General features: G+C 39.5%; 1 protein-coding gene across 2 annotated transcripts in view; it reads right to left on the bottom strand.

The window, feature by feature from the left end:
• Positions 1–1,032: 1,032 nt before the first annotated feature.
• Positions 1,033–26,298, bottom strand: part of SAC3C (SAC3/GANP/Nin1/mts3/eIF-3 p25 family) — a gene marked incomplete at its 5' end in the record, with an annotated part of 58,753 nt that continues 33,487 nt past the window's right edge. Inside the window, 1 exon segment of one of the 2 annotated variants that reach the window (XM_089138087.1) lies at positions 1,033–2,113. In XM_089138087.1, coding sequence (XP_088994213.1) covers positions 2,086–2,113 — 28 coding nt within the window. 2 annotated transcript variants of the gene reach the window in all.

The raw sequence follows: 26,298 nt of genomic DNA, 5'->3' as shown, positions 1-26,298 counted from the left end.
GTAAAGAAGAAGAGCTTTCCAAACTTCTGTTGGTACTCTAAAACTGATAGTGATCCTTGTTGGAGTGCCATGAACTTTGTCTCCTTAGTATCCTTAACTGATGCCAAGAAGTAATTCTGACAAAAGGCTTCCTTGAACACCTCCCATGTTACTACCTGGTGTTGTGGCGCATTCCACCATGCATCCGCTTTATGTTGCAATTTTTGTTCGGCACACAAAATCTCCTATTCTTCATTGCACCCTAAGTGACGGAAGGCCTTACCCATTTCCCTTAGCCATTTACTTGGAAGCAAGGGATCTTTCGTGATTCTAGTAAATGCGGGAACTTGGAGCTTGAGGAAATGCTCCATTAGTTTTGTGTGGGGTCCCAAACCATAGTTCCCATCATTCCCTCCTTGAGTAGAGGTCATGGCTTCATTAACATGAGGTGCATTCTAATTCCCTTGGTTTATGGCTAGCATCCCCTACAGGAGTGTATTGATCTGTGTTTGTTGCTGCTGCATCTTGTTATTCATGACATTTAACACATCTTACATTCTATTATTAAAAATAAGGCCTGCTATGTCACACTAGCATAAGTCAGGACTTACTCCAATACTTTCAACACTCCTATGGTGGTAGCCGGTATCAAATTCCAACGGTCTCTAGAGGATCACAGATGACAGCTGTAACTAGAAGCGGCACGCCTGTTGTTTTGATGAAAATTCTATGAGAGATTTGGTTTCATTGGAATTCAATGACTAATGGTTGTCTGAAGTGGGCGTCACAATGAAGCTCTCAACCTTTACCGTGAAATGGAAGCACGATCTACAATGATCTACAACGACTAATGGTTGTCTGAACTCGGAAGCTTTTTGATGAAATGCCAGAGAAAGACGTTGTGCCTTGGAATGCGATGATTCCATGATTTCTGGTTATGCATGCGCAAATATCAATCTTGATGCGAACATGTTTTGAGGAAGCTGGGAAAAGAAAATTGATAACGAGGGAGAGGGGTTGAGAAGAACCCTGGTTGTAGTTTGATTTGAAACAAATGGTAACATCTATGAATTCATTGTAAGAGGCAAAATCAGATCCAAAAGCCCAAGAAAATAATGGGTAATCGATACAATTAACAACGCAATTGGAATTCACTGATTATATTTCTGGTATTTGGCGAATGGTGTTATAATTTGATATGATCCACATTCTTCAAAAAACATCTTTTAAACACAGAAACACCCAAAAAGTTGTTCGCAAAAAACAAGTGCTTCTAGCATAGATAATGCATACTTGAGACCATTCTCTACCAGCTTCATGTCTCACCCCTTCAAAACACCAGACGAAAGAGAGACATTTCACCTTTTGTTAGGCATTGTTGTAAATCTCACTCCAATTTATTTGACTGGAAATCAATTGTCGCTACCATGATGGTTGCAGGTATCCGCACCCAAGGGAAAAAGGAGTGGACTTGGGGTTTTTTCCCTTGACCCGTTGTATATACATGCAGGTGGGCAAGTTTGGAATCCAAGGTTGAAGCTGTTACAGATAGGCTGTTGCAGGGTGTTTTGCAAGCTACAAAGCACGGAGTCAAGTTGGAGGAAGTTCAATCCAATTGCTCAGATTTGCCTACCATACTTCCCTACCAAACAAACAGGCCATGACCTCTCTATTTGACTCCACTTTCGTTACAATTAGCCCAAGTACTGTCTACCGTTAATGTGTGTATTGTGAACAGTAACTTGCTGTACCATTGCCTTCAGACTTTTGTACTCCTGAAAAGGAGGCACCGTTGCTGGAGTGGGATACATCGCTAAAACCACGATAGATCTTCTGACGAGTCATCATCAATACGAGAGTCATGTCATGATTAACTGGTCATGATCAACACTGTGATGTATAGATATACATGCATACCCGTTTGTATTAGTGTCGAAATGACGAAATGTCCTGCAATAGGATATTTTACACATATTGGCACAACTCCATCTATCTATAACAAATTTACAACCACATGTATGGGTTCATTGACGAAATCAATTGACCAGAGATCGTTCAATCCATATCACTACCCATCAAGAACACCGTCAACCATCTGCTATCATTTCATTGATACCAATTAAGCCCAGCATCTCTGCAACAAGCGGCAGCAAAATAGTGTAATCAGGTGATGAAATAAGACACCATCAAAGAAATGTTGGGACAAATATTCTTTGGGTATAGGGTATGGTATTGAGAATCAGGGGCGGATCTACTTAGGGGCTGGAGGGGACCATGGCCCCCCGTTTTTTAAAATGTATTTACTTCCTTTATTTTCTCCTATTTTTTCTCTTTTCACATGCAAAATATCTTATTTGGCACCCCCGAATAATTTGTAAAGATAAAAGAGTATAAATGTCATCCTCCATAATTATCCAACAATTACAATTAAAAACCTAATTTTTCAAGAAGAAACAGTTAAATTCCAACTAGAAACTAAACTAGAAACTAACTCATTTTTTACCAAGTTTAGAATCAACATAAGGGAAATTTAATGAGGCAAGCCTTCTTGTATTTCCTAGGAGCATCTGCATTTGCATTGGTTAACACAACTTGAGTCGACTCAAAACTCATAGCTGGGCAAATGTGGAAAAGGCATTCACTTACTAGTAAACCTACAACACAACGGTAGACATCACATGTCAAGAATAAGAAACCCTAAGACAGGGAAGAATTCTCTAAGTTCTTCACAAGGTTTAGAAACAACGCTGCCAAGATATGGTACGGTCCTCTTGAAGTTGAGAAAATAGAGATAGTATTGGGAAGCATGTATGGAGATAACATGAGAAGCTCGACCATCTGCCTATTAAAACATGTGAAGCCTTAATGACTGCTGGGAGATGTGTAGAAAATCAGAAGTTTAAAGGGAAACAAGTTCAAAGTGTTGCATATGAAACAAACAAATCACATATAACCAAAAGACTGTAACAGGGAAAGGTGCAGAAGTTAATGCCATCACCTAACAAATAGTCTACATGTTCTCCACCATTAATTATTCAGAGTCCCCCCCCCCCCCACAGCAATCTGGGTTTTCCAAAAGGAATTATTATTCTGAGGGAGTGACTCCTTTTCTCCCCTTCACAAAGTTATGCAAAGAAGGCATCTGAAGACATGGCATCCAAGTATGTCAATTTAGCCCAACCTCCATCACGTTACAAGCCTAGGCCATGCTGTCACCATCATCATTATACAAATAGATTCATCCATCTCAAGCTTACCAACTATGACTAGAAAGATACAAAGATTGAACTGAACTTGAGACAGCCTCCCAATGTATACATGGAGTAAAAGATGTTGTAAGGAAGTTGACTAAAGTCTGAAATTACCTACTTGATCAAACAGTTGGATAGAAAAAGAAACAAATAAATGCTCAAGTGTACAGAACTCTCAAAGCCTGAATGGAGGAAGGGTATGAAAGAGAAGGAATAGTTTATATGTGTTGAAAACATGGACTGAGGTTTTCTAATTAGAATAATATTATGTTTCCTAAGAAGTCTAGAGTTTTATTTCTATCTGTTTTTTATATTACCTTTTCCTACTTAGTATAGGGCTTAACAAGGTTGTAACTATAAATTCCTTATTGGGGTCTTATGAATGGGGTCTTATGAATAACATACTTTGATGAACAATTCTTCACATTACAACATGGTATCAAGAGCCTAATTTCGATTAGGGAAGAAAGAGAGAACTAGAGAAACTTTCCCGCTACCTCTGCGGTTATCGCTGCAGCTAACTGCCGCTGTCACTGCTTTTTTTTCTGTTGTCGCTGCCGCTGCTGCTGTGTCGGCTACCGCTGCTGTTGTTCTCCTCCATCGCTGCTCCTTTTTTTTCTTTCGTTGGCTGAGAGGAATCGGGCCAAGGCTGCGGTGATTGCGACCCCTTTCCCTTTGAGGGTTTGTGTTTGACGTCAAATTCAATCTGGAATCACGATCATTTTGTTGAGTAGTCGACCACCTCAATCTCAGATCCAGATCCCGATCAACAGTATGCATTGACCAGAAATCCTGATCCCATTAACTACCCACCAGGTGGAGGGCAACAGCTGAGATTTCGTGAATATTACAATTATGAGATATCATTTGGTATCTTTGGCTGAATATAGCGACTTCCTTGGCTGATTGTTTAAAGTGGTTTAATGATGCTGCTGTTTTGTGAACCTGCTTCTTCATCCATGGTTTCCTTCTCCTCCCTTCCTACGCAGAACTAGCAGAAAACCCTGTTGTTAATTCCTTCAAACCAGCTCCCAACTCCATCATAGACCGCATGCTTCCTTCGATTCACAGGAGCAGCGTTTTGCAAATTCGAATAGTACTAGGGCTGTTTCGCAATTTTGAATAGTTCCTGGGCCTTTCTGCAATTTCGAACAATTTCATGGATTCTTTTGTAATTTCGAAAAAGTCCAGGGACTTTTCAACAATTTTGAACAATTTCAGGGACTTTTTCGTAATTTCAAAAAAATCCAGGGACTTCCCTGCAATTTCAAACAATTTCAGGGACTTTTTATCATAGTTTTGAAAAAGTTTAGGGGAGCTATTTGTAAATTTGAAAGATTTCTCCTTGCAATGATGGCTAATCCTATATCTCCCTTATCTGGTACATCTGAAAAGTCTCCCATGTCTTCCATTCATAGGGATTGTGAGTTTTCTCCGCTTCAGATGACCACTATAAAACTTAATGGGACAAATTATCTTAGATGGTCTCATTCGGTTTCCCTCGCTGTTGGTGCTCGTGGTCTTACTAGCCATCTTGATGGGACTTTGGGACTTCTACAAAACCTTCCACACCTGGTCTGCAACTTTCTAATTGGTATACAGATGAATGCTTGGTCATGAGTTTTCTAATCAACTCCATTGAATCTAACATAGCAGAGAGTTATCTCCTCCTTCTTAATGCGGCAACTATTTGGAAAGTTGCTAAAGATACATACTCCAGAGTTGGCAATGATGCACAGTGCTTTGAAATTAAACGGAAAATCAATCAGTTACAACAGAAGGACCTTACTCTTTCTCAGTACTATAACACTTTTCGGGGATATTACCAGGCTTTAGATTTCTATGGGAAGTTTACACCGAAGAATGTTGAAGATGCTATTGCATATCAATAATGGGAAGATAAACAAAGAGTTTATGATTTTTTGGCAAGATTGAATATAGAATTTGATCAAATTCGCGCACAGATCCTCTCTAGAGAGCCTTTCCCTTCTCTGGCTCAAACCTATGCCATGGTATAGATACAGAGGACAGTCGAAGGACAACTATGGTACCCACTCAGACATCTGATAGATCTGCCAGATCTGCATTGGTGGCTGGTTATGACAATAATAAATCTAGTTCTGGTGATTTTTGCCCTCCAGTAAAGTGTGAGTATTGTGGAAAAGAACGTCATACAAAGGACAAGTGTTGGAAGTTGCATGGACGTCCAACAAATTCCCGTGGAGGAGGTAGGAATGGAATCAAGGGCAACAATCAAGTATCTGCAAATCAAACCAGTTCTGACACCTTGAGTACTCCAACACCTCTTTCCTCAGATGAGCTCCAACACCTTCGCCAGTTGATGTTCAGACTTGACTCATCTTCTCCAATACCGACTTCCAGTGCGAGTATAGCCTTTGTCATTGTTCCCTCTGTTGATCCACAATTCTCCACAGGTATTTTTGGTTGTCAAAATATCAATTCGACTTATCCCTTCTGGGTAATCAACTCTGGGGCCACCGACCATATGACAGGCTCATCTACTTTGTTTCATACTTATTCATCTGTCCCTTTTGCTTAGGATGTTCGAACGGCTGATGGGTCTTTCTCCCCTATCTTTGGGAAATGATCTATTATTTATTCGCCTTCTCTTACCTTATCTAATGTCATGCATGTTCCTAAATTTTCAGTTAATCTTTTATCTATTAGTAGCCTTACTCGTGATATGAACTGCAAAATAACTTTCTTTCCTTCTCATTGTGTTTCAGGACCTAGAAACGGGGCTTAAGATTGGCAGTGGTAGACAAAAAGGGGGGCTCTACTTAATGGATGGGTCCCCACTAGCTCTTTTTACGGTCTCTAGTTCCACCTCTCCTGCACTTTTTACTTTATTACAATGGCATAGTCGTCTTAGCCATGTTCCTTTACCTATTTTATTGAAGTTTTTTCTTGATCTGATTAAAAGGTGTAATTTGAATGATTTTTATTGTGAGGCATGTATTTTGGCCAAACAGACCAGACATATTTATTCTATTTTAGAAAATCTTAGTAAAATCCCTTTTTTAGTCATTCACTCTGATGTGTGTGGTCCTTCTCGGACCGTGTTTGTATCTGATCATAGATAGTTTGTTACCTTTATTAACTGTTGTACTAGGACCACATGGGTTTACTTACTTCACCAAAAAAGTGACATTTACTCGCGCTTTCAAAATTTTCATAATATGATTAGGACTCACTTTGGGGCGACAGTCAAAATCCTTCGGATAAAGGAACTGAGTACTTAGGTGGCGCATTCCCTTCCTACTTAGCGAACCATGGCATCATACACCAAACTAGTTGCGTCGACACTCCACCTCAAAATGGGGTTGCCGAACGCAAGAATAGACATCTACTTGAGGTAGCACGTTCCCTTATGTTTACTATGCATGTGCCTCTTTGTTTTTGGGGTGACGCCGTTCTTATTGCGGCATATCTAATTACCCGAATGCCTTCCCGAGTCTTAAACCAACACTCTCCCCTTGATGTTCTTTTAGGGACAGCAGCCTTTACAGTGTCACCTAAGGTTTTTGGATGTGTTGCCTTTGTCCAGAATTACCATATTCATGGAAAGTTAGATCCTCATGGGTTAAAGTGCATTTTCTTGGGTTATCCTCCTCACAGAAGGGGTATAAGTGTTATCATCCTAGTTCTCATCGTTTTTTCATCTCTATGGATGTTGTGTTCCAGGAACAAATTCATTTTTTCCCCTACACCTCTTTAGGGGGAGAGTTTTAGTGAAGAGGTTCTAGTGTTGATTCCTCCTTTCGATATTTCTTCTGAGAATCCTGCAGATGATCCTCCTTTGGAAGATAGAATGACCGAACAGGAATAGCTAGTGGATGATATACAGGGGGAGACAATACCTCTAAAGACTTATCAAAGAAAGCAACGAGTAACCCCTTCTGAACCAAGCCAATTAAAAGCTTTGGTTCTTGGCCCTGAACAATCTGTTCCTCCAGGTGAGTCTGTCTTTGACCCGTCTTCTAATCCTACTTTGGACTTACCAATTGCATTAAGAAAGCAGCCTCGAACTTGCACCAAACATCCTATTTCCAATTATATTTCATACCAATCATTATATCCAGAATTTTAAAGTTTTATTTCCTCTTTGTCCTTTACTTCTATTCCTAACACTTGGCAGGAGGCATTATCTCACTCAAACTGGAAAAAAGCTATGGATGAGGAAATGCAAGCTTTGGAAAAAAACAAAACGTGGGACTTGGTGACTTTGCCCATAGGAAAACAGACTGTTGGGTGCAAATGGGTGTTTGTGATCAAGCACAAGGTAGATGGGACCGTTGAAAGGTACAAGGCAAGATTGGTGGCCAAACACTTCACTCAGACTTATGGCGTTGACTACCAGGAGACATTTGCCCCTATTGCCAAAATGAACACAGTTCGTACTATTATTTTATGTGCAATTAATAAAGGGTGGAGTTTACAACAATTAGATGTGAAGAATGCTTTTTTGCACGGAGAACTCCAAGAAGAGGTATACATGGATACACCACCTGGGTATTCTACTACAGAGACTTATAGGAAAGAGTGCAAGTTAAAGAGGGCTTTATATGGATTGAAGCAATCTCTAAGAGCGTGGTTTGGAAGGTTCCATAGGCAATGATATCTAATGGCTATAAGTAGAGCAATGCAAACCACACTTCGTTTATTAAAAGAGATGGTTCCCAAACTACTATACTTTTAGTATATGAAGATGATATTGTGATCACAGGCAGTAGTGAGGATGAGATTTCAGCATTAAAAACATTTTTAGGAACTGAATTTGAGATCAAAGACATGGGAAAACTCAGATATTTTAGAGTTGGCATATTTACTAGCAGTGTATCTCTATCCCAAAGGAAATATACATTGGATGTTCTTGAGGAAACTGGGATGCTAGGATGTAAACCTGCTGAGACTCCTATTGAGCCTAACCTACACTTGAAGGCAAAGGAAGTAGAACCAGTTGACAAGATAAGGTATCAAAAATTAGTGGGAAAATTGATCTATCTCACACTAGACTTGACATCACATTTGCAGTAAGTCTTGTTAGCCAGTATATGCATTATCCCTACTCCTCACACTTGGATGCAGTATATCGGATCTTGAGATACTTGAAAACTACTCCAGGAAAAGGAATTTTAATTTCAGCTCATGGACATTTGAAGATTAAGGCATATACAGATGCAGACTGGGCAGGATGTCCAGATGATAGGAAGTCTACCTCTGGGTATTGTGTGTATGTAGGAGGTAACCTTGTGACTTGGAGAAGCAAGAAATATGTTGTGGTTGTGTGGTTCAATGCCAAGGCCGAGTTTAGGGCAATTGTTCAACGCATTTGTGAGGTACTATGGCTTAAAGGGCTGCTTCAAGAGGTTGGGACAAATTTGGAGGTTCCTATACAGTTATACTCAGATAGTAAGTCAGCAATCAGTATAGCTCATAACCCAATACAGCATGATAGGACTAAGCATATGGAGATTGACAAACATTTCATCAAAGAGAAGGTTGAGGCTGGGTTGATCCATATCACCTTTGTTACTTCAAACGAACAACGGGCTGATGTGTTCACAAAGAGCTTGAGCACGAAGGTATTCAATTACATTGTGAGCAAGTTAGGCATGATAAATATCTATGCTCAAACTTGAGGAGGAGTGTTGAAAACATGGACTAAGGTTTTCTAATTAGAATAGGATTATGTTTCTTAATAAGTCTAGAGTTTTATTTCTATTTGTTTTTTATATTTCTTTTTCCTACTTAGTATAGGGCTTAATTAGGTTGTAACTATAAATACCCTATTGGGGTCTTGTGAATAACATACTTTGATGAGCAATTATTCACATTACAACAATATGAAATCAGATATGTTGTCTCGAGAGATGGGCAGTTCCTATTCACCACTTTACCATCCAAGGACCAAGAAATGCCAAGATAATATGTGAGAGAAAGTCACTGGTAAAGAAAAGTGCTGAAGAACCTCAACCAGTATCATCTAGGGAACCAATGAACATGCTATATAATGAAAAGCCTATTTTTGACCCATCTCTGATCAAGCTTGCAATTTTCCCATTAGAAAAAATACATGGCAGAATAAGCCATACATTCAGGCAATTGAACGTACCCACAAATGCAAACTACAATGATTTTTTCTTAGAGAATCCTTCCAAGTGTATCAAGGAGAATTTGCCAGACCATTCAGGGAACTAGCAAATATGCTGGTAAAAGAAGAGCCAAAGGAGGACTATATGCAAGTTGTGCAATAACCAATTATGAAGATATGTTCCATGAAGGAGGACAGAAATGTAACCAAGGTAAAGTAACTAAAAACTCCCATTAGGATAAGTAGGACTATATAGAAAAGGTTTTAGAAATCTTGCCATAATTCGATGATTGGATTAAATACGGTTTCAGACATAATGAAATGCAATGCCTAATGTTTGAAGAAGGTGAAATGTCCAACAAAGACAAAATTGATTGGATGGCAGGTTCACCACTGAGCAATTATGACTTTGATGGAATCAACCTACTATCATGCGAAGAAAATAAAGATGAAGAGGATGGGGTTGTTGCTACTCAAACTCTCCTAATTAAGGAATAAGCATCAATAGACATAGTACAAGCTGAGCAACTACAGGATAATCAGCTCTTACCTGGTCCAAAAGAAGCACAGGATAGATGACCATAAAGAGGAAGAGATCTGGTATTTACAGCTGGCTGAAATTTGGAAGGAAGGACAGCCTTTAGGATCCAAAGACAAGGTTTACCTTCGCATTGTTGCAATTGCAGGAGATCTGACTTACACATTGAAGAATCCTAGTTGGTTTAGACTAAAATTATGTTTCTTCACTTAGCTCTTCTATGCAGGGCAACTTGGCCAGAAGAGGATGCCAGGATGTATCTTATCATCACAGACAGGATATGAGAATTATTAGTAATTGAAGGTTAAGACTAGTTGGAATATCATGCACATATTAAATCGGAAACATGCTAAATCAAATCCTTTTCCACCAAAATTTTTTAAATCCTAAAATAATAGTGGAAGACTTGAAAAGGGGGTACAACGTTTTCTTTTCCCAATCCATGGAAACTTTCGATGCATTAAAAAAACTCCATTATGCTTGTTCCATAAAACCCCAATCAAAGCATGACAACCTAGACTTATCTGATGGCTATAATCTGAAAAGGGGGTAAAACATTTTCTTTTCACAATCCATGGAAACTTATGATGCATGGGAAAATTCCATTATGGTTGTTCCATAAAACACCTGATCAGCATGACAATCTAGACTTATCTGATGGCTATAATCTAGGCATAGACATCTGTCTAGCATGAATGTTCTATATAGCCTAAAGCAGTACATGATTCTTTATGTAACATAACATATGTTGAAGTATACACAAGTTTGGGGTTCATGTTAATGTTAACGTGAACAGTAAAAGCTGTTTTTACTATTCATGTGAACAGTATCATGCTAGTGATGCTACTCTACTTTCTATTTTTAATGTGGGAGTCTTGCTACATAAGTTTTGGGAGTTTCTAGAAAGCATAGTTTCTATTTTTAGAACTCTCTATTTTAGGAGTCAGAAAGTTACTAAAGCTGTAATTTTTTGTTTCTTCTTTTTCTAGAGGACAATTACTTGTCTCTCAAGTTGTATTAGATTCATTAGAAGCTATAAATAAAAAGGCTCTGTGATTCTAGACTCTTTAGCTAGAATCACAGGCCTCTTCTGCTGGTTCTTCATCTCTCTTTTCTCTGTTCAAGTTTAGTTGCTGTTTTGATTATTTAAAGCGTATTTTCTAACATGGCATTAGAGCTTTTTTGAATCAAAACAATGTTGTTCTCAATATTCTCTTCTGAAGTTCTCTTTTGTTTTTTTTGTTTTCCTTGGTGTGCAGCCACCTAATGCTGTATATTATGGACTGTTAGATCAAGTATTCATGTGAACTGATCTTCTCTACCTATTACCTTACTCTTACAAGTTCCAGAACTTGGATTAAATATTGTTTTCTACCTACCTTCATAACCTCTTTTTGCTGCACTTTGCAAAACTTCTTTTTTTTTTTTTTTTGGTGCTCATTCTACTTCAAGTTCTGGAAAACTAATTTGAGTGATATTTACTTCAGTTTAATGTCTTCACTTACAAGTGACTCGACCATAAGTACGACGGAATCCAAAGGATCTCAAAGAGATCATGTAAACATTCAAATTACATCTATCAAGCTCAAAGGTAGTTCTAATTACTAATTGTGGTCAAAAGCGGTTTGGGTGTAAATACTTGCAAAAGGTAAGCTTAAGTTCATTGAGGATGAACCTCCTGCCGAGACTGACAAATCCTATTTTAGTTGGATCCAAAATGATGCAATCATCAAAATTTGGATGTGGAATAGTATGGAACCTGATATTGCAGTGAATGTTATGTTCCATAAGACTGTAAAGGGAATATGGGATGATTTACAAGAGACCTATTCCCAAGCTAAAAATGTGACTCGGATTTTTAGTATTTATAAAAAGCTATTTCAATTTCAGCAAGCTGACAAGTCTCTGCAGGATTATTACAACTCCTTTAAAGGCATGATGGAGGAGTTGAATGTCTTTCAACCTCTCACCCACATATATGGAGAAACTTAATGCCCAACAAAATGAATTTTTTGTATCCAAGTTCCTTGTAGGATTGAACCTTGAATTGAAATCTGTCAAAGGACAACTTCTTGTTGGTGAGCATGTCCATAACCTTAGTAAAGCATATTCTAGACTTCAACATATTGCCTTGCCTAAAGGGAGTTCTCTTGAAAAAAGTTTTAAAGGAGAAAATTCACTACCTCTCATGGAAGGGGATGTGGTTTAGTGGGAGTTAACAAGTCTTCTGGAGGTCATGGTGTTCAACGGTCTGATAAGACATCTCAACTTTGTATTCATTGCGGTAAAACAGGGCACTTAATGGAAGCTTGTTGGGCCAAACATGGAAAGTCAGCGTGGGCCAAGCACCTTGCCAATCATGACATTTCTGATGGTGGTACTGATACTGTAGCAAACAACGATAGTGGTTCTAAATCTTCTTTAGGGGACTTGTCTAAGACTCTAAGAGATGATGTAAGCCAAATCCTTCGCCGATTGTAAAATATTAAGACTGGCACTTCCACATCCATTGGTACTTCTGCTGCCACACTTTCTCATGCAGATAACACAGCAATTCTCTCTTCTACTCCCACCCCTTGGATCATTGATTCAGGGGTCTCTTCCCACATGACTGGTAAGTCATCAATTTTCCACTCTTTTTTTAAATCTTCCACTAAATATTCTGTTGCCATAGCTAATGGGAATTCCACACCTATTCTAGGCTCTAGAAGTATTTCTCCTACACCTTCTCTTACTTTGTAAGTCATCCGTACTTCATGTTGCTAATTTTCCTTTTAACTTATTATTTGTTAGTCAATTAACTAAAGCACTAAACTGCTCTACGACTTTTAGTCCCACTTATTGTGTTTTCTAGGACCTTCACACGAGGAAGACGATTAGTGGAGGGTGTGAAAGGAACAGACTTTACTATCTGGACTATGCTGCCCCTATTGCGGCTCTCTCTGATGATGGAGTAGATACTCTCCAGTGGCACTGTCGTTTAGGCCATCTTTCTTTAGATTATAAATTTTATTTCCTTCTTTTAAATCAGTGTGTAGATTAAATTGTGAAGCGTGTGAGTTAGGAAAGCATCATTGTCCCACCTATCCTCCATGTTCTATCCTTCGTGGTGAGTCCTTGTTTTCTCTTGTTCATTCCAATATTTGGGTCCATGCAGAATTAGTAATAGGCATGATTTTCCATATTTTGTCACTTTTGTAGACGATTTCTCTCGTCTTACATGGTTGTATCTTTTAAAGGATCGGACAAAGTTCTTAACTACATTTAAAAGTTTTATTCATGAAATTCGGACTCAATTTTCTATTCCTATTAAATATTTTTGGCCTGATAATGCTTTAGAATATGTGCAACATGATATATCTAACCTTTGTGATTCTCTTGGAATGACTCATCAAACCAGTTGTTTATTCACTCTCCAACAAAATGGAGTGGCTAAACGCAAAAATCGTCACCTCTTGGAGGTTGCACGCACTATTTTATTCAGATGAATGTTCCCAAGAGTTACTGGTGTGATGCAGTTTTGACTACTAGTCATTTATTAACCAAATGCCTATGACTTTGCTTTCTGAAAAATCTCCTTTTTCAATTGTTTTTCCCAATAGAGAACTGTTTTTAGTTCTACCCAAATTTTTTGGCTCTGTGTGTGTTGTTTACATACCACATCCTTTGGATAAACCTTTTCCCCGTTTCTATTAAGTGTATTTTTCTTGGGTACTCACATACTCAAAAAGGTTTTCGCTGTTATGATCCTGTTCTTCACAAACAATTTATAAGTGTGGATGTGACCTTTTTTGAAGACACCCCTTATTATCCTAGTCAATATGTGTCTGTTGAAAATTGTGTTTTGGACGATACTCCTCCTATTCCCTCTTTAGTTCCTTCCATTGGCAGTGTTCCTCCGCAGGTTTATCAACGGAGACATAAATTGACGGAACATACTGTGAATAGTAGAGTTACTCCTACCAATATTAGCGGTTCTCCTTTAGTGGAGCCTGAAGCTGGCCCTATGGATGTTCCTTCTTCATCCTTTCCACCGGCAGATTCTTCTAGTGGAGATCCCACTCCACCCTCAGATGACTTACCAATTGTTTTGAGGAAAGGTACTCGTACTTGTATTTTACGCTCTAACATTGTTTATCATGTTTCCAATTTTGTCTTTATCTCTCATCTCCCTCCTAGCTTTCATTGCGTTGCTTTGTTTATGTCTGCCATTCATATTCCAACCCATCATACTGATGCTCTTAAAATTCATGGCTGGAAAGCTGCAATGGATGCTTTATAGTCTCATCATACATGGTATTTAGTAGACTTACCTCATAGGAAAGATGTGATCCGCTGTTGGTGGGTGTATATTGTTAAGTACCATTCTGATGGTACGGTTGAAAGGCTCAAGGCCCGCTTGGTGGCTAAGGGCTATACATAAACATATGGTGTGGATTATTTTGAGACTTTTTCTTCTGTGGTGAGACTTAATTTTGTCCGTATTTTGATCTCTTTGGCTATGAATTATGATTGGCCTCTTTTTCAGCTTGATATAAAAAATGTGTTCTCATATAATGATCTTTATGAAGAAGTTTACATGGAGAAACCTCTAGGGTATGTTGCTCAAGGGGAGGACAATGTTTGTGTTTGAAGGCTTTATAAAGCGATTTATGGACTCAAACAGTCTCCACGGGCTTGGTTTGAGAAATTTAGCGAGACAGTGAAGTCTTTTGGATTTGTACAGTGTTATTCTGATCACTTTATCTTTGTTAGACAGCATGGTGATTGTGTTGTCATTATGACAGTTTATGTTGATGATATTGTTCTTTTAGGCAGTGATGTTGATGCAATCCATACAGTTAAGGCACACTTACAGAAATCTTTCCAAACCAAAGATTTAGGTGATCTACAATATTCCTAGCATGCTTGCTTCTAAACCTAGCAACATTCCCATGGATCCTCAGTTGAAGTTAAGGTGTGATGATGGTGACTTGTTGGATGATGTCCATCGTTACAAGAGTCTTATTGGGAAACATATTTATCTTATTGTTACTCGTCTTGATATTTCTTAATTTGTTGGTGTGTTGAGTCAGTTTATGCAGTCTCATAGGAATGCCCATTGGGATGCAACGATGAGAGTTCTTCGATACCTCAAGAGTGCACCTAGAAAAGGGCTCATCTATTGACCAAATCGGAGTACGGATTTGATTGCCTTTTTTGATGCAGATTGGGCTGGATCCGTCATTGATCGCTAGTCAACTACAAGTTATTGTACTTTTCTTGGTGGAAATCTTATGACTTGGAAAAGTAAGAAACAGTCCACCATTACTCAATCTAGTGCTGAAGCTGAGTATAGGGCTATGACCCACACTGCTACTAAATTGATGTGGCTTCGTACGTTGTTAGAAGAAATGGGATTTCCAATTTCTACCCCTATGAAAATGTTGAAAATGTTTTGTGATAATCAGGCAGCCACTTACATTGCTAGTAATCCAGTGTTCCATGAGAGAACAAAGCATATAGAGGTAGACTATCACTATGTGCGTGATGTAGTCAAGAAGAAGCTTATAGCAACTTCTTTTGTGAGCTCTACTGACCAGCTAGCTGATTTTTTCACCAAAGTTTTGTTCAGACCAAGTTTTCAGTCTATCTATTGCAAGTTGGGCATGGGAGATTTGTACGCTACATCTTGAGGGGGAATGTAGAAGTATACACAATTCTACATGCAAGTTTGGGATATTTTATTATTCACGTTACTGTTCATGTGAACAGTATTATGCTAGTGATGCTACTGTACTTTCTATTTTTAATGTAGGAGTCTTGCTACATAAGTTTTGTGAATTTCTAGAAAGCATAGTTTCTATTTTGGTTGTAGTTTTTATTTTCAGAACTTTCTATTTTAGGAGCTAAAAAGTTACTAAGGCTGTAATTTTTTGTTTCTTTTTATTTTTTTTCCTTTTTTTAAGGACAATTACTTATCTCTCAAGTTGTATTAGATTCATTAGAAACTATAAATAAAAGAGCTCTGTGATTCTAGACTCTTTACAAGAATCACAGGCCTCTTCTACTGGTTCTTCATCTCTCTTCTCTTCTTCTTCTCTCTTTTCTTTGTTCAAGTTCAACTACTATTTTGATTATTTAAAGCTTGTTTTCTAACAACATATGTACCATTCGTTTATATCCTCCCTTAAGCAAAACTCATTGGAAACTAAGACTCCTTCAACTGCATTTAAGGCCATGGTTGAGATCTTTTGCAGAGGCTTCCATTGATGTTGTTGCTAATTCTTCTTAGCTTAAGAGTTAAGACTCTTATAATTTTTCCATGTTCTTCACTTTCTTTGGCAACTTTTTATCTATTTTCTCTGCTTTGAACAAGGGCTGGTGCATGCGGATAGTTGGGGTTGCATTGGTAGCTGCTGGCTGGTAGCCTGAAGGTGTGCGCTTTGGGAAATGAAGCACTGAAGGAGTGTCATTCAGCTGACTGAGAAAGACAAATTTACCCTAGTTTGTAGGACCAAGACAAAAAATGCTGCCTTAGATTCTTTGATGTCACAGAAAAATCCCCTTTTTCTCTCAGTTTCCAGCAACAAAGTCATCTGCCACACGAAGCTCTGCAGGAACATGGATAGGGTAGATAGCACAAAGGTTCATACACTGTGCATGAAAGTTGGAATCCTGACTAAATGAAAGAAAACAAATTACAGCTTTTACTTTTCATCTGTCCCACCCCCATTCTACACTTCCACACTTCTGGTGGTTTGAATCACAATTTGCAAGTCACTCTTCGCATGAGTTGAAGAAAGGGGGTTTCATAACATATGGGTAAAAGGGAAATGTATATCAAGGCCTGAGATTGTTATTAGGGTTAGAGAGTGCTTTGAGTTTGAGAAGAAGAGAGAGGAAAGAGAGACAACACCAGGCTTTTATGTAGTTCGGTTGAGTAATACAACCTACATACACGAGATTTTGAGATGATTTCCACTATGTTCAAATGAAGTGTTACATGCTCTTTATAAAGTATTTGTAGGATCAGAGTCCTTATTCTTCAATCATCTAGGACTCTGGCAGTCATGATCTTGTGGATTCCCTATATTACAAGTCTTGTAGAGTTTGGGTTTAGATGAAGTACTGGATAAAAGCCTGAGATTACGTAGAATATTGACCGGGGTTCTACAAGAATTATGATCAGCTTCAAACACTACTTTGGATAAGGTATAGTCCTTGTCACCTCATGTGCATCTGTGGATAAGGAAGAGTGCAATGCTCTTTATAGAGAATTTGTAGGATCAGAGTCCTTGTTCTTCAGTCATCTAGGACTAGTAATTGTGATCGTGTGGATTCCCTATATTACAAGTCTTGTAGAGTTTGGGTTTACATGAAGTACGAGATTAGAGTTTGAGATTACATAAAATATTGACCACAGTTCTACAAGAATTATGATCAACTTCAAACACTGCTCTGAATAACATAGTCTTTGTCACCTTCATGTGCATCTGAGGATAAGGTAGAGGGCTTGTCACCTTCATGGGCAGCTGCGGATAAGGTAGAGCCCTTGTCACCTTCATTTGAGCTGTGACTCAGGCCTCTGGCGATGACGACGATGGTGATGATGATGGAGGGGATGAGGAGGGTGTTGGAACTCATGATCAGGATTCAGCTAATCCTAGGGACAGACCACTACCACCACCAGCAGTACGTGAGAGTCAAGGGGGGGAGGACGACCACCGAGTTTCACAGACGAGAGTCAGTTCACCCACGCGACACAGGATTCAGACCATACTGGAGCTGCATCTTGAGGCCAAAATGTTTCCTCTACATATTCGAGGAAGGGGAAGGGGAGATAGCACGGGTATAGCACAGAGGACACCTCATCATATGGGTCCTACCATCCGGCTGATGCCGAGAGCTTGGTGGGATCTATGAGATTGATGAGCATTGATGATTCTAGAGACTCCACCTCCAGAGGATCCGGATAGCATAGGCCTGCAGAGTTCTCATATGATACTGTTGTGGAGAGTATTGGTTATAATCGGTTGACTTATGGAGCTTATGGTTATGGACCATATGGTGTCCCTCCTGCTATGTCAGGCCAGTCAGCCACTAATGGAGCCTTATGGTCATGGAGCAGCCTATAGAGCTTATGGTGTCCCTCCCATTGTCAACTATCGGAGTCAAACACTAGGACCTTATTGTCAGTATGAACCTTATCCTTCTGCTGACAACCAGGGTGGTTCTTCATTTGTTGAGCAGATCTTCCACTTTATTCCACAGCCACCAGGCCCACCACTAGTCTTTCCATATGCAGTTGAGCCAGTTCCTTATTTGGAGATTCACAACTTCCCACCGTCAGGAAATCTTAGGAATGTGGATGAGGCCACGTACAGAGCTGCAGTTGCAAACTACGTCGACAACTATATGGAGCAAACATCATAGAATTTGTATTGTCATTTGTATGGGGTGCAGATGGAAGAGGGAGACGTTGAATAGAGTAGACTTGTAATTAGAAACATAATTAACATTCTCACTTCTTCTCATATGTAGTATATACTTGGAAAGTTGGATGTTACATTTTCAATGATTTATTTAGTAAACTAGTAGTTCTATAATGTTTATTATGCTTGAAATATGTAATATGCAAGAATCCAAATCAATTTGAGTCCATATGAGGCCCGAAATTGAGGTTCCAAGTATTTGAAAAAAAGTGTCTAGTTTCGGTCGTAATTTTGACCGAAACATGGGATTTCGGCCTTTTGCAAGGTCGAAATTCCCATATCGACCGAAATTTGTTCCTTTCTTTTTAGGCAATTTGAAGTCAATTACGAAATCTCTATCAACTTGGTAGCAGCCCTTTGGCACATGGTTGCTTCGTTTGCAACCTTTATGTTCTAAGGCAATCATTAATGTTAGAAAACAAGCTTTAAACAATCAAAATAGCAGTTGAACTTAAACAAAGAAAAGAGAGAAGCAGAAGAAGAAGAGAAGAGAGATAAAGAACCAGTAGAAAAGACCTGTGATTCTTAGCTAAAGAGTCTAGAATCACAGAGCACTTTTATTTATAGCTTCTAATGAATCTAATACAACTTGAGAGACAAGTAATTGTCCTCTAGAAAAAAGGAAACAAAATATTACAGCTTTAGTAACTTCCTAACTCTTAAAATAGAAACTACCACCAAAATAGAAACTATGCTTTCTAAAAAAACTCCCAAAACTTATGTAGCAAGACTCCCACATTAGAAATAGAAAATATAATAAAAACAATAGCATAATACTGTTCACGTGAACAGTAACGCGAACAGTAAAAGCTGTTTTTACTGTTCACGTGAACAGTAACATGAACAGTAAAACTTCCAAATTTACGTATACTTCAACACTCCCCCTCAAGCTGGAGCATACAAATCTCCCATGCCCAGCTTGCAACAGATAGATTGAAAACTTGGTCTGAACAGAGCTTCGGTGAACAAATCAGCTAGTTGGTCAGTATAGCTCACAAAAGGAGTTGTTATAAGCTTCTTCTTCACTGCATCACGCACAAAGTGACAATCTACCTCTATATGCTTCGTTCTCTCATGGAACACTGGATTACTAGCAATGTAAGTGGCTGTCTGATTATCACAAAACATTTTCATAGGGGTAGAAACTGGAAATCCTATTTCCTCTAACAATGAACGAAGCCACATCAATTCAGCAGCGGGTGTGGGCCATAGCCCTATACTCAGCTTCAGCACTAGATCGAGCAATGGTGGACTGTTTCTTACTCTTCCAAGTCACAAGATTTCCACCAAGAAAAGTCCAATAACCTGTGGTTGACCGGTGATCAATGACAGATCCAGCCCAATTTGCATCAGAAAAGGCAACCAAGTCCATACTTCGATTTGGTCAATAGATGAGCCCTCTTCCGGGCGCACTCTTGAGGTACCGAAGCACTCTCATCGCTGCGTCCCAATGAGCCTTCTTAGGAGACTGCATAAACTAACTCAACACACCAACAGAATAAGAAATATCAGGACGAGTAACAGTAAGATAAATAAGTTTCCCAATAAGACTCCTGTAACGATGGACATCATCTAACAAGTCACCATCATCACGTCCTAACTTCAATTGAGGATCCATGGGAATGTCGCTAGGTTTAGAAGCAAGCATGCCAGTCTCAGTTAAAAGATCTAACACATACTTTCTTTGTGACAAACTTACTCCTTGTTTACTGCAGATCACTTCAATCCCCCAAAAAATATTGTAGATCACCTAAATCTTTGGTTTGGAAAGATTTTTGTAAGTGTGCCTTAACTGTATGGATTGCATCAACATCATTTCCTAAAACAACAATATCATCAGCATAAACTGCCATAATGACAACACAATCACCCTGCCGTCTAACAAACATAGAGTGATCAGAATAACACTGTACAAAATCAAAAGACTCCATAGTCTTGCTAAATTTCTCAAACCCAGCCCGTGGAGACTATTTGAGTCCATAAATCGTTTTATGAAACCTGCAAACACGAACACTGTCCTCCCCCTGAGCAACATACCCTGGAGGTTGCTCCATGTAAACTTCTTCATGAAGATCACCATATAAGAATGCATTTTTTATGTCAAGCTGAAAAAGAGTCCAATCATAATTCACAGCCAAAGATATCAAAACACGGACGAGAATTAAGTCTTGCCACGGAGAAAAAAGTCTCAAAATAATCTACACCATATGTTTGTGTATAGCCCTTAGCCACCAAGCGGGCCTTAAGCCTTTCAACCGTACCATCAGAATGGTACTTAATAGTATACACCCACCGACAGCGGACCGCATCTTTCCCAGGAGGTAAGTTGACTAAAGACCATGTATGACGAGAATGTAAAGCATCCATTTCCACATCCATAGTGGCTTTCCAGCCAGGAATTTTAAGAGCTTCGGTATGATGGGTTGGAATATGAACGGCAGAAATAGACAAAGCAAGGCAACGAAAGCTAAGAGGGAGATGAGAGGTAGAAACAAAATTGGAAACAGGATAAACAATGTTAGAGTGTAAAGTGCAAGTACGAGTACCTTTCCTTAAAGCAATTGGTAAGTCATCTGAAGGCGGAGTGGGATCTCCACTAGAAGAATCCGCCGGTGGAGAGGATGAAGAAGGAACATCCGTAGGGCCAGCTTCAGGCTCCACTAAAGGAGAGCCGCTAATATTGTTAGGAAGAACTCTATTATCCACAATATGTTCTAGCAACTTATGTCTTCACTAATAAACCCGTAGAGGAACATTGCTAGTGGAAGGAACTAAAGAGGGAATAGGAGGAGTATCATCCAAAACACAGTTTTCAACAGACACAGATTGACTAAGATAATAAGGAGTGTCTTAAAAAAAGGTCACATCCGCACTTGTAAATTGTTTGCGAAGAACTGGATCATAACAGCGAAAACCTTTTTGAGTTCGTGAGTACCTGAGAAAAATACACTTAATAGAACGGGGGGAAAGTTTATCCAAAGGATGTGGTATGTGAACAAAACACACACAACCAAAAATTTTGGGTGGAACTGAAAACGGTTCTCTATGGGGAAAAACAATTGAAAAGGAGATTTTTCAGAAAGCAAAGGCATAGGCATGCGGTTAATTAAATGACCAGCAATCAAAATCGCATCACACCAGTAACTCTTTGGAACATTCATCTGAATCAAAATAGCGCGTGCAACCTCCAAGAGGTAACGATTTTTGCGTTCAGCCACTCCATTTTGTTGGGGAGTGAATGAACAACTGGTTTGATGATTCATTCCAAGAGAATCACACAAGTTAGATATATCATGTTGCACATATTCTAAAGCATTATCAGACCGAAAAATTTTAATAGGAAGAGAAAATTGAGTCCGAATTTCATGAATAAAACTTTTAAAAGTAGTTAAGAACTCTGTCCGATCCTTTAAGAGATACAACCATGTAAGACGGGAGAAATTGTCCACAAAAGTAACAAAATATCGAAAACCATGCCTATTACTAATTCTACAAGGGCCCCAAATATCGGAATGAACAAGAGAAAATAAGGACTCACTACGAGAGATAGAGCGTGGAGGATAGGTGGCACGATGATGCTTCCCTAACTCACACGCTTCACAATTTAATCTAGACACTGATTTAAAAGAAGAAAATAAAATTTTTAATCTAGGTAAAGACAGATGGCCTAAACGACAGTGCCACTGGAGAGAATCTACACAATCATCAGAAAGAGCCACAATAGGGGTAGCATAGTCCAGATAGTAGAGTCCGTTCCTTTCACACCCTCCACCAATCGTCTTCCTTGTGTGAAGGTCCTGGAAAACACAATAAGTGGGAGTAAAAGTCACATAGCAGTTTAGTGCTTTAGTTAATTGACTAACAGATAATAAGTTAAAAGGAAAGTTAGCAACATGAAGTACGGATGATAAAGTAAGAGAAGGTGTAGGAGAAACACTTCCAGAGCCTAGAATAGGTGCGGAAGTCCCATTAGCTATGACAACAGAATTTTTAGTGGTAGATTTAGAAAAAGAGCTAAAGAGTGATGACTTATCAGTCATATGGGAAGAGGCCCCTGAATCAATGATCCAAGGGGTGGGAGTAGAAGTGAGAAGTGCTGTGTTACCTGCATGAGAAAGTGTGGCAGCAGAAGTACTAGTGGATGTGGAAGCGCCAGTTTCAATATTTTGCAATCGGCGAAGGATTTGGCTTACATCATCTCTTAGAGTATTAGACAAGTCCCCTGAAGAAGATCCAAAACCACTATCGTTGTTTGCTACAGTAATCGTACCACCATAAAAAACGGCATGATTGGCAAGGTGCTTGGCTCACTCTGATTTTCCATGTTTGGCCCAACAAGCTTCCACTAAGTGCCCTGTTTTACCGCAATGAGTACAAAGTCGAGATGTCTTATCAGACAGTTGAACACCACGACCTCCAAAAGACCTACTAACTCCCCCTGAACCACGACCACGTCCCCTTCCATAAGAGGTAGTGAAGGCTGAATTTTCTCCTTTAGAACTTTTGTTTGGAGAACTCCCTTCAGGCAAGGCAATACGTTGAAGTCTAGAATATGATTCACTAAGATTAGGGACATGCTCACCAGCAAGAAGATGTCCTTTGTCAGATTTCAGTTCAAGGTTCAATCCTGCAAGAAATTTAGACACAAAAAATTCATTCCGTTGGGCCTTCAGCTTCTCTATATCAGTGGTGAGAGCTTGAAAGACATCCAACTCCTCCATCATGCCTTTAAAGGAGTTGTAATAATCCTACAGAGACTTGTCAGCTTGCTGAAATTGAAATAGCTTTTCATAAATACTAAAAATCCGAGTCTCTTGCAAATCATTCCATATTCCCTTTGCAGTCTTATGGAACATAACATTCGCTGCAATATCAGGTGCCATACTATTCCACATCCAAATTTTGATGATTGCATCATCTTGGATCCAACTAAAATAGGATTTGTCAGTCTCAGCAGGAGGTTCATCCTCAATGAACTTAAGCTTACCTTTTGCAAGTATGTACACCCGAACCGCTTGTGACCACAACAAGTAATTAGAACTACCTTTGAGCTTGATAGATGTAATTTGAACATTTACATGATCTCCTTGAGATCCTTTTAATTCAGCCGTACTCATGATTGAGTCACGTGTAAGTGAAGACATTAAATTGAGGTAGATCGCACTCAAATCAGTTTTCCAAAACTTGAAGTAGAATGAGCAGAAAAAAAATTCTGCAACCTTAGGACAGAATAGGAGAAGGAAAAAAAAAAAAAAAAAAAAGAGGTAACAAAGGTATCCAAGTTCTGGAATGTATAAGAGTAAGGTAATAGGTAGAGAAGATCAGTTCAAATGAATATCTGATCTAACCGTCCATAATATACAGCATTAGGTGGCTGCACACCAAGGAAATAGAAAACAAAAGAATTTCAGAAGATAATATTTAGAACAACACTATTTTGATTCAAAAAAGCTCTTATGCCATGTTTGAAAACAAGCTTTAAACAATCAAAATAGCAGTTGAACTTGAACAAAGAAAAGAGAGAAGAAGAAGAAGAGAAGAAAGATGAAGAACCAGTAGAAAAGACCTGTGATTCTTAGCTAAAGAGTCTAGAATCACAAAGCACTTTTATTTATAGCTTCTAATGAATCTAATACAACTTGAGAGACAAGTAATTGTCCTCTAGAAAAAAGGAAACAAAATACTACAGCTTTAGTAACTTCCTAACTCCTAAAATAGAAACTACCACCAAAATAGAAACTATACTTTCTGAAGAAAAAAAACTCCCAAAACTTATGTAGCAAGACTCCCACATTAGAAATAGAAAATATAATAAAAACAATAGCATAATACTGTTCACGTGAACAGTAACGTGAACAGTAAAACTTCCAAATTTACGTATACTTCAACAATTAAGGAAAGAGTTTCAGACTCAATGTCCTCAACAACATCCTCTTCACACGAGGGAGCGTCAATAGCAATTAAGAGTTAAGACTAGGTGCCCTACAACTGGAAGGGAAAGGGGTACACAATAAAGAAAACTTGTTGGCTGGCTCTTGCTATAGCTAAAAATTCCAAGAACAAGAGGGTTAGAGGAGCAAGGAAGAGAGAGAAATAAAGAGAGGGCTAAGGGGTGGGTTGGGCCATTGGCAAGGAGAGAGGCTTGGCCGAGACAGAAGGAAGGGGGGAGGGTAGATGGGGTAGGTCAAAGAGGGGGAAGGGGATTGGATAGATATGGACTAGGTTGGATTGAAAAGGGGAGAAGAAGAAAGGGATGAGGTAGAGAATGAAGAAAAGGGGAGTTTAGCTTGGCTTTGAAAAAACTGGACTAAGGGGTACAGGCCAAGGGAGGAGAGGTGAGCTGAAGGAAAGGGTTGGGTAAAGGAGACAGGAAGGGGAGAGTGGTGGAGAAGAAGATCTAGCTATAGGGAGTCTCTAATAAGAAAAGAAACAAGAACAAAGGAGGTAAAGAGTTAGTTGGGCTAGGCCTAGCAAGAGAAGGGAAAGAAAGCGGAGCATGCTAGGACAAATCAAGCCAACAAGAGGAGATGGGACCCACAGGGGTAGGGGTTACTCTATGAGGGACGAGAGAAAGGGGGTTTCTAGTAGAAGCACCACACGAAGAAATGCAGTTGTAAGATCACGAGAAGAGAGGTAGAGGGGGATTCAAGCGTTGTAGCAATGGGAGAGGAAAGGGAGGCCAAGCCAAGCGTGGAAGCTAAGGTGGAGCAGTAGGAGACGATAAAGCAAAGGGTGCTAAGGAACCAGGGGGTGTAAGAAAGGCAAGGAAATCAGTGAGAGCAAGGAAAGGCAGTGACTCCATAAGACAACTAGGGCAGAGCGGGTTAGGACCTCGAGTAACAGGTTCCGATGGAAATTCATATTCAACAGAGCTTGACAAGACTGATAACCGGTTCTGATTAGCCCTAACAAGTCTTTCCAACAATCCTTTTGCCGAAGAGGGACTCCATCCTTGTTGTAACAACGAGTATTAGACCTGCCTCTAGAGGATTTCATACAACATCTACAATGGGGGTTCCTACATTAGTGCCGACAGAAGAAGTGTGGAGGGTCTCTGGAGTTGGTAGGGACTTATAGTTCACAAAGGAGGGTGGCCGAAACTCTTAGATTTGAGACAGTTGGGGGTTTCCATTTGAATCACACCTCCTGGTTGAAGCTGAACTCCAATTCTTCTTTGATGGAGATAGAAGAGGGGAGTGGTTTCTTAGCTAAAACAGTGTCCCAACAAAAATTGTTGGGGTAAGACTGCACCACCCCTAGACTTTGCTTATGCAGGAGCCTTTAGCACCGGGTTTTCCCTTCTAGTGGTTTCTCAGCCAAAATATCTATACAACTTCTCGCGAATGTAAGATGGTCTTTCTTCATCGTGATGGCATCAAATAAGATGGGAGTGCCTAGAGCAAAGCCAACAATAGTTAGAGCACCAATAGTAAGAGAGGAAGACTTGACAATGAGAGCCAAAGGGGAAGGGAGAAGCAGTCCTCATGGTTGAGCTGCAACTTACGATGTTAATGACACAAAAAGAGGGGGCTATCAACCAAGACCTTCCCTTGAGAGCTCGGTCTTATCTTCATCAGCTATAAACTTGAAGAGGAAGAAGTCGTGGTTTAGAAGGTATATCTCCAAAGTACCAGTAGGCTTCCACTGCTTAGAAAAGGAGGCCTAGACAATGGGGAATGAAGGCCTTAATCCTAGGAAATTACCCACCAAGCAACAGCTCCAGTTGGCAGCTTCATCGTCAAGAACACCTTCTAGGCAAAAACAGTGACTTGGCCATCAATGATAATGGAAGGGATGAGCTGCAGAGGGATTCCAGCACTAGAAGGATTGGGGGGGAGGGAGAAGAGAGTGGCCTATGGGGTAGAAGATGAGGAAGAGAAGTTTAAGAGGTTAGAGGTGGAGCAAAAGAGGTGGCTGGGGGTTATGTCATCTCATCCTCCT

Source organism: Hakea prostrata, chromosome 10 (assembly GCF_041222555.1).
Source record: "Hakea prostrata isolate BN-2017 chromosome 10, UWA_Hpros_2, whole genome shotgun sequence".
Lineage (NCBI taxonomy): Eukaryota > Viridiplantae > Streptophyta > Magnoliopsida > Proteales > Proteaceae > Hakea > Hakea prostrata.
Note: the sequence above shows the minus strand (reverse complement) of the source record. Positions and strands in the feature narration are given on the sequence as shown.